Source organism: Rhagoletis zephyria, unplaced genomic scaffold (genome assembly GCF_001687245.7).
Source record: "Rhagoletis zephyria isolate East Lansing unplaced genomic scaffold, Rhagoletis_zephyria_1.1 Rzeph_scaffold_00431, whole genome shotgun sequence".
In the NCBI taxonomy this organism is placed as follows: Eukaryota; Metazoa; Arthropoda; class Insecta; order Diptera; family Tephritidae; genus Rhagoletis; species Rhagoletis zephyria.
Genome location: NW_016157515.1, coordinates 88,896 through 97,691, shown reverse-complemented (window position 1 = coordinate 97,691; position 8,796 = coordinate 88,896). Strand labels below are relative to the sequence as shown.

Genomic DNA, 8,796 nt, shown 5'->3' with positions numbered 1-8,796 from the left:
ATGTTTAATTCTCTATAACGTATAATTTTTGTAATTTGTTTTCCAAAACTTATGTTGAGATATATTTGGTAAGGTGTTAAACGTAGAGTTCTTGCAAGAATTTAAATTTTATTGCAGATTCCGATAGAATACCAGGTATAATATTCGTACGGCAAGATTTTTCTTTAAGGCGACAAACCCCTAAAAATGGGCATGGCAATTTTAGGACTAAAGTTTGCAAAACGCAGATTTTATGATTTTATTGCGGATTTCGGCAGAATGTCGCTTCGTTAACAACATTTGTTCCAGAACTTTTTCAATCAAAGAATATTCTAGAAATGGGCGTAGCTATATTAAAACCAAAGTTCAAAAATTTAGACTTTATTGTGGATTTCGCCAGAATATCTCTGTGCTCTGCTCAATCCACAAGAAACGTGACCCCGCCATTCACGCCAACTACTGCGCATAGGCTACAAGGTCTTATCGAGCCTATTGTGTGAAAGACTGAAGCCCACCTTCAGTGAACTGCTTGGGCCTTATCAGTGTGGCTTTAGACCTGGAAAATCCACCATAGACCAGGTATTCACAATACGCTAAATCTTGGAAAGACCTGCGAGAAAAGGATCGACACTCACCACCTATTTGTCGACTTTAAATCCGCTTTCGACAGCACTAAAAGGAGTTTCCTATATGCCGCTATATCTGAATTTGGCAACCCCTCAAAACTCACACGGCTGTGAAAAATGACGTTGAGCAATACCACCAGCTCTGCTATGTTGCCGTTCGCCACCAGACGGGGTTTCAGACAGGACGACTCTCTTTCATGTGACTTCTTTAATCTGATGTTGGAGAAGATAATAAGAGCTGCAGAACTGAACCGCTCAGGAACAATTTACTACAAGAGCGTGCAATTGCTGGCTTATGCCGATGACATCGACATCATCGGTAACAAAAACCGCGAAGTCTGTTCTGCCTTTTGCAAGTGAGATAAGGAAGCAAAGCGAATGGCTCTGGTGGTAAACGAGGACAAGACGAAGTATCTCCTGTCAACAAACAAACAGTCAGCACATTCGCGCCTTGGCGCCCACGTCACTGTTGACCGTTACAATTTCGAGAAAGTAGAGAATTTCGCTTAAGAACCAGCATTAGCATGGAAATCCAACGCAGAATCATTCTTGCCAACAAGTGCTACTTTGGACTGAGTAGGCAATTCAGGAGTAAAGTCCTCTCTCGACGTACGAAAACCACGCTCTATAAGTCACTCATCATGCCCGTGCTGGTATATGGCGCAGAAGCATGGACAATGACAACATCCGATGAGGCGGCTGTTGGAGTATTCGAGAGAAAGATTTTGCAGAAAATTTATGGGCCTTTACGCGTTGGCGACGGCGGGTACCGCAGACGATGGAACGATGAGCTTTACAACGACATAGGTATAATGCCGCGAATTAAAATACAGCGGCTCCGCTGGCTTGGGTATGTCGTTCGAATGGACACCGACGTTCCATCTCTGAAAGTATTCAACTCGGAAACAGAGCAAGAGGGAGGGCCCCACTGCGATGGAAAGATCAGGTGGATCAGGACTTGGCGTTTCCGATTGGCGTCAGTTGGCACAGAAGAGAAACGACTGGCGTGCTTTGCTGAACTCGGCCAAAATCGCTTAGGTGGTTACAGCGCCAAATAAGAAGAAAAAGAAAGTATTCTGTCGGAATCTGCAATAAAATTTTACTTTATGCAAAAACCGAGGTTTAACACCTTACCAAATATATGTTAACATAAGTTTTCGAAAAAAAAATTACAAAAAATTTCTGACTCACACAAAATAAACCATTTCGTCATAAAGAAAAATATTTTAAAAATAGGTCTTGAAAAACCCCAATTTTTTTAAACCACGTTTTTTATAGAGAATTAAACAAGGATTACGATGGTATAATTTTAAATCCTTAATTTACTGGTCTTCACTATGAAAATCAACTTCAAATAGTTCAACTGTTAATAGCTAAGTTAGCTTTAGGACAATCTTGACGACCTAGACCTTTCTATCTAGAAATGTTAAGCCCGTTACTTAGCTTTAAAATGACGTGAAGATGAAGTCTCTACGATCAGCGGGACCCGAGATATAACGATTTGAAGAAGTACATGTTAGTCAGAATCACGGAAAAATTCAAACTTTGACAGATCATGTCTGCAATGAAAAAAGCGAAAAAAAATCCTCGAACACGTGTTAGCTTATTTTATGTATAGAACTCATAACAAATTTGAAGCCAATCGAAAGTGTGACACCAAATTTGGTGTCCGATGTGAAAAAGAATATCTCATATATCGCTAGCTTAGAAAGAAAAGTTGCTAAGTCCCATTTTAAAAATTTTATAGGAGAGGAAAAAATCTTCCTATAGCCATTTTCTTTAACTATTTCGCAAGACTTTGAATCAAACATTTTGCGCCTTTAAAGCAAAGCAAAACTCCATAAGAATCAGAAGGATTCGATATTTATTAAAAGATGTCGTATTATTTTGGCCTTATCGGATTTGTGGTGCTTGTTTTGGACTTACTTTTACTTACTTTACTTTTTCTTACTTTTTGGACCACTCTAATATACATATGTACAAAGCCAAACGGAACCCACCAAATAACTTGGGCCTTATATAAGCCTTATTTAATAATTTAATATTAACTTGTAAGAAATACAAGTTGTATGGCATAACCCTTATTTTACACTTGATTTCGCTGTATTGATATCATTGGGAATATTTAAGAGCGCGGTTACGTACGTGTACGTAGCGTAGCGTAGAAGTACGTAGAAACATACCAAGTTTGCTGTTGATAGAAAGAGAGAGATGCTACGTCTACGTCACGGTCATGCGGTGGTGAGTTTTTGTTAACACGCAGATGTCATAAGATAGATCGTGTCAGGTGACACGTTCTCCGTTTTTACATCCGTGGGTAACTGCGCTTTAAGGTTTAACTTTTTCTCTCTCAGAGAGAATAAAATAAAAATAAAAAATTAAAATTAAATTGTGTGGTCCGTATGATGAGACGATGAGATTGAACCCGGACAGTCTTGGCAGCAACCGATTGTATCAAGTATCTTTGCATACTCAGCTACAGCCAGACATGCACATGTCCTTTCAAATGTTCAGTTTGAATCAACACCACATTTCGTTGTGTTGATGTCATCATTTCATAAGGTTTGCTCTCTCTCTCTGACAAACCCTTATGCCTAAGCCTTATAGGTCATATAAAAAAAAAGACTTTAATAATCCCTTACAATAAGGTATCTTCTTCTTTATTGGCGCTGTAACCACCTAAGCGATTTTTGCCGAGTCCAAAACAGCACGCTAGTAATTTCTCTTCTGTGCTAACTGACGCGAATAGGAAATGCCAAGTGAAGCCAAGTCCTTCTACACCTGGTCTTTTCAACGCAGAGGAGGCCTTCCTCTTCCTATGTTACCAGCGTCACGGCCTGCGTTAAATATTTTCAGAGCAGGAGCGTTTCTGTCCATTCGAAGGACATGGCCAAGCCAACGGGGCCGCTGAATTTTAATTCGCTGCACTATGTCTATATCGTTGTAAAGCTTATACAGCTCATCGTTAAATCGTCTGCGATATTCGCCATCACCAACGCGTAAAGGTCCATAAATTTTTATCTAAGAGTAACGATTTCATATATCTCTATACCAAGTACCAATACTCTACCATAAATACTTCCAGAGATATGCAGTATNTGGGATCGATTTCATATATCTCCATACCAAGTACCAATACTCTACCATAAATACTTCCAGAGATATGCAGTATGAAAAATTCGGTTTAAAAGGGAGGTGCTACGCCCCCTTTTCCAATAGGTCTAATTTTTCTCCAAGATTATACGATCGATTTCATATGCGCCAATACCAAGTTCCATCACTCTACCATGAACACTTCCAGAGATATGCAGTATGAATATTCGGTTTGTATGGGAGGTGCCACGCCCCCTTTTTCGATAGCTCCAATCTTTCTCCAAGGGTATGCGATGGACTTCATAAATCTCCATACCAAGTTCCAGAACTCTACCATGAACATTTCCAGAGATCTGGAGTATGAAAAATTCGATTCGTATGGGCGGTTCCACGCCCCTTTTATAAATCGAGACTTTTGTTAGCCGATAACCATCCTTACAACGAGTTCTGCAGGTATCCGAAATTTCAAAAAAATCGGTTCAGCAGGGTTTTATGCGTAATTATATACATACATATGTATGTACATAAATATGCATATACAAATGTACCCAGTAAGAACCCTATCTGTTAACTAATGCGTTATATACGCCTAGTACTACAAATAGTTTGTGTGAGAAATTCAAAAACTTTCCATCATTTTACATAGGGCTCCTGGAGAAATCTAACGCATAATTGTTTCACGTGTGAACAGTTTTTTCTTTCTTTTATTAATATTATTCTATATATATTTGTCTCTTTTCAATCTAGTATTATTATGCGATTAATAACGCGTTATATAACGCAAATAATAGCATATGGATATGGCTAATATGCAAATGTGTCAGTTTTTATTGACAATTTTGTAAGTGTATTGGAGAATGCGCTAGGTCGTTCTTGTTGGGTAAGTGCTAACAGAATTGTAGTTGCTCCTTGTGCCAACATAAACGACTCTACATACATAAGAGCCTACATTATTTCTCCATGAACTGTGCATACATATTTGTTCCTTTTTTAACATAAGAATCAACATTAACGTTAACTTTAGCACGTATGCATATGTATACATAACCCTTGCTTTGCGCTGTATTCCGTACGAATTAACAGAAGAGCGCGCTCTCAACGCTGAACAGCGCCGTTATGTTGGCATGTATGTTAGATTAATAGGATTTTTAAAGTCCTGCAGTTCCAGTTTTAGGGAAGTATTTAAACTTTTTTTTTTGCCTAAGACAATGAGAAGCCCATCCAAAACCTATAACCGAAATTTCCAAAAAATCGGTACAGCCGATCTCGAGCTTTGCGAACAGAAAAAACGGCTTTCAAAATATATATTAGTATAGATTTTATAATTCCAATGCAAAAACAGTACCGATTTTTTTTTGTATGGGGAGTGATGCAGTCTAATGTACATATGTACATACACAAGAGCGTAGCCAGCTGCAAAAAATGCTCAATATTTGTTGAATTTATATAAAGTTTGTAAACGATAATATTTCTACTGCTCCAAAGAACCTTTATCCCGAAAGTGAAAGTTATATCTGCAAATCATAAGTTGCTAGAGCTTTTTAAAAGCTCAAAATTGACCCCAAAATAAGCCAATATTTACCGTTGCTTCTACGACAGAAACCGAATTGGTTACTTACAAAAATGCATCTGTCGATAGGTTTGGAATTTTGTCTTGGAAACGCCGCACTTTTCTTTGAAATAGCTTCATTAGTTCTCATACAATAAGCGTTTTCGTGAAGCTCTAAAAATTGCAACTACAACATATGAGCATAGCCTCCATATCGAAACGTAAGAAGTATTCTACGTAGAGCTGGAAAACAAGCGATGGCACTATCGATCGTATCGATGTTTGCCAATTACCCCCACTATCGATGTTTTTTTGTCCCTATTGATAGGTTTTTTCTCATAACTATACATAACATTTGTTACAAAATATTTTAGGAAATATTGCACATTTTCCGCTATATTTACGTATCCATCAAAGGTTTGATTTTCGTGAAGTCAGTTATAGCAGTTAATACATTAATGATTGTCTAGGCAAATAAAAAATTTGAGGAATATTTTATTGTGGTAGCTGACCGATTAAATAAAACCACGTCGTTTCGCTAACAATGCTGTACCCCGACTGACTTTCGTCAACTCTTTATTGGTCTTCGTTCGCGATTACCGGCCGCCTTCACGTGCTGGAAAATCTCGCTTGCGTGACGACGCATGCGAGAAACCGCACGTGTAGACCGCAAAAAGTACGAAGCATGCTTTTTCTCGCATACCGAGCGGTATGCGAGTCTCGATTGCTTTCAACTGTCATTTTTGTTGTTTGACAGCTATGTTCTCATTTCGCAGAATTCTTCAGAGTAGCAACATCGTTTATTTTGGAGGCAAATACAAATTTAGAGGCAGCCATTTTTCATTTGAAAATAGTATACATCTCTTTATGCAGATTTTCTAATTTTCTCAAACTTTTAAAAGCCTGCAAGGCTTGAACCTTCTTGTTTGGCGACATTTTACAAATGAAAAAGTATGCTGTCAAATGCCCAGTTAACAAAACTCTACGTTCTGCTTTTTTCTCTCGCAAGCGAGATTTTTAAGCATGTGAAGACGGCCGGTTGCTTAGCGGGTTTATATCTTAGAGGGAGAGTGAGACATAATCAACAAGCTATTATAAATAGTTTTGTAACTTAAAGCTAGAGTGTGACGAAATATATACAACTTAATCTAGGGGTTGTTTACAGTAATTAGTGATGACCGATTTATGTTTGTACATATATGTATAATATCGATACTGCTACATTATGGAACTGAAATTACCAGCAAATTAAATAATCCCCTGGCAAGCAATTAATTCGTGCTTTCTATAGTAAATATTCATTTAAATTTTTCCGCGGAGGGTTTCTCCAAATATTGATATTTTGGTTGCATCAAGTAATGGTTTCTACATTTCACAAGGCTCAAACGAGGAGTCATAAAACTATTAAATGTATACTAGTTCAGATTTAAAACTGTGCAAGTTATAAAAGGCCATCAAATATTTAGCAAAACTCAAAATTGTTTTGTTTAATGACACATATGTATTAATATTTATATATTTGAAAACACCTTCGGAGGTCGGTTTTCTAAAAAAAATGCTTTAACACTATGCATTACATTACATGTGATATCAGTCATTAGGTGGTTAGTTCGCTTAAAATCTCCAGTAAAAACCATCCAACAGCAAAATTCCGGCGAAAGGTCATCTGTTCTCTGACAAGAGAAATATATCCAAAATAGTACGCGAACACAAAATTTGCAGAAACTTGCAAGTTAGACGAACAGCTGATCGAATTTTTGTTTATATTCAAAATTGTTACATTTAAAACGTACGAAAANCTTGCAGAAACTTGCAAGTTCGACGAACAGCTGATCGAATTTTTGTTTATATTCAAAATTGTTACATTTAAAACGTACGAAAACTTATCACAAAAAGTTTTCCAGACACAGTTTATTTATTAAACGAATAACGACTTAGTTCTTACAAGTTCAATTAGTCCCATTTTATCAGTTTAACTTCCAAACCATCAAATTCAATTTTGTGATTTGCGTAAATTCCTACCAGCTGTTTTTGATCAGCTCTTTTTCTGTTGGCAAATTGCTGTTGGCAAAAATTTTTCCAGCAGAAACTAGCAGCTTCCCCTCAAAATGAAATGTCACTTTGCTCTCTCAATTTCCCCTACTTTGCAAGTTTTTTGCGTACGCGAACGCAAAACCTAAAAGTTTTGGTTAACTTTGAACAATTAACAGCTACGCGAACGCAACTATTGCAATATATTTTTACCAAATACAGTTATTAGCGAAAATATGCAAAATGTGTACTGTTTGCTTTACAATTCCACTCTGGGAAAACATCGATACTACATCCATATTATGCTATGAAAACATCGATGGTCACGAACATCGATTGTTTTCCAGCTCTAATTCTACGTCAAGTTAAAACTGTTTTATTACATTTATGTACATATACCAGAAGCCGTGGTTTCAGCAAATTTTATACTAAATAAAGTGGACTGCGATACGTGGAAGGTGTTGCAAATCCAAAATACAAACGGTTTGTTTTAAAGCGCAACATTAAGAACACTTCTATGCAGTGNAAAAGTTTTGGTTAACTTTGAACAATTAACAGCTACGCGAACGCAACTATTGCAATATATTTTTACCAAATACAGTTATTAGCGAAAATATGCAAAATGTGTACTGTTTGCTTTACAATTCCACTCTGGGAAAACATCGATACTACATCCATATTTTGTTATGAAAACATCGATGGTCACGAACATCGATTGTTTTCCAGCTCTAATTCTACGTCAAGTTAAAACTGTTTTATTACATTTATGTACATATACCAGAAGCCGTGGTTTCAGCAAATTTTAGACTAAATAAAGTGGACTGCGATACGTGGAAGGTGTTGCAAATCCAAAATACAAACGGTTTGTTTTAAAGCGCAACATTAAGAACACTTCTATGCAGTGATATTTCGCTCTTTGCTTTTGCTTTTCGTGTTTTTGCTAGCATAACAACAGCACAAGTTGCATTGTGTGGGCATAAACAGTCTGCATTACTACTTACCGAGGGTAATTGCTTTCCGTGACGAACTGTCATAAATGCATTCTGCAATGAGTCGATCACCGGGCATACACCGCACCGGAGCTGGCAGGTGGCGAAAGTCTTGGTAAGCTGGGTCGATGTTGGTGTCCATTGCGATGGGAGAAAGCTCTTCAGTTTGCCGAATCTGCAATTATAATTTTGACGGTAAGTTGCTTCATTAGGGCTATGCACTGCTGTCAGCAGGTTATGAATAGTTACGTTCCCCCAACTTTTCTGGGTTAAAACCTGTCAAAACGCAAAAGAAGCTAGACAACCGAGTACGGGAACGCTTTCTGGTAAATTCCTGTAAATTCTTGCAACTTCTTCCGAGTTAGGGAACGCAACTACTAATAGCTCAACCAGCCTCCGACGTAGACCCGTACGGCACGACCAATCTTATGGGATTTTCGTGTTAACAAAAACTCCCCACCGCATGACGTTGACGTTGCCGTTGCTTCTCTCTCTCTCTCTCTCTCTCTCTCTCTCTCTCTCTCTCTCT

General features: G+C 37.7%; 1 protein-coding gene across 1 annotated transcript in view; it reads right to left on the bottom strand.

Moving 5' to 3' along the window:
- Nucleotides 1-8,796, bottom strand: part of olf413 (DBH like monooxygenase olf413) — a gene marked incomplete at its 5' end in the record, with an annotated part of 196,099 nt that overhangs the window by 120,443 nt on the left and 66,860 nt on the right. The window contains one exon of the mRNA XM_017611606.1: nt 8,280-8,442. Within this exon, the coding sequence (XP_017467095.1) occupies nt 8,280-8,442 (163 nt within the window). The remainder of the gene's footprint in view (nt 1-8,279; nt 8,443-8,796) is intronic.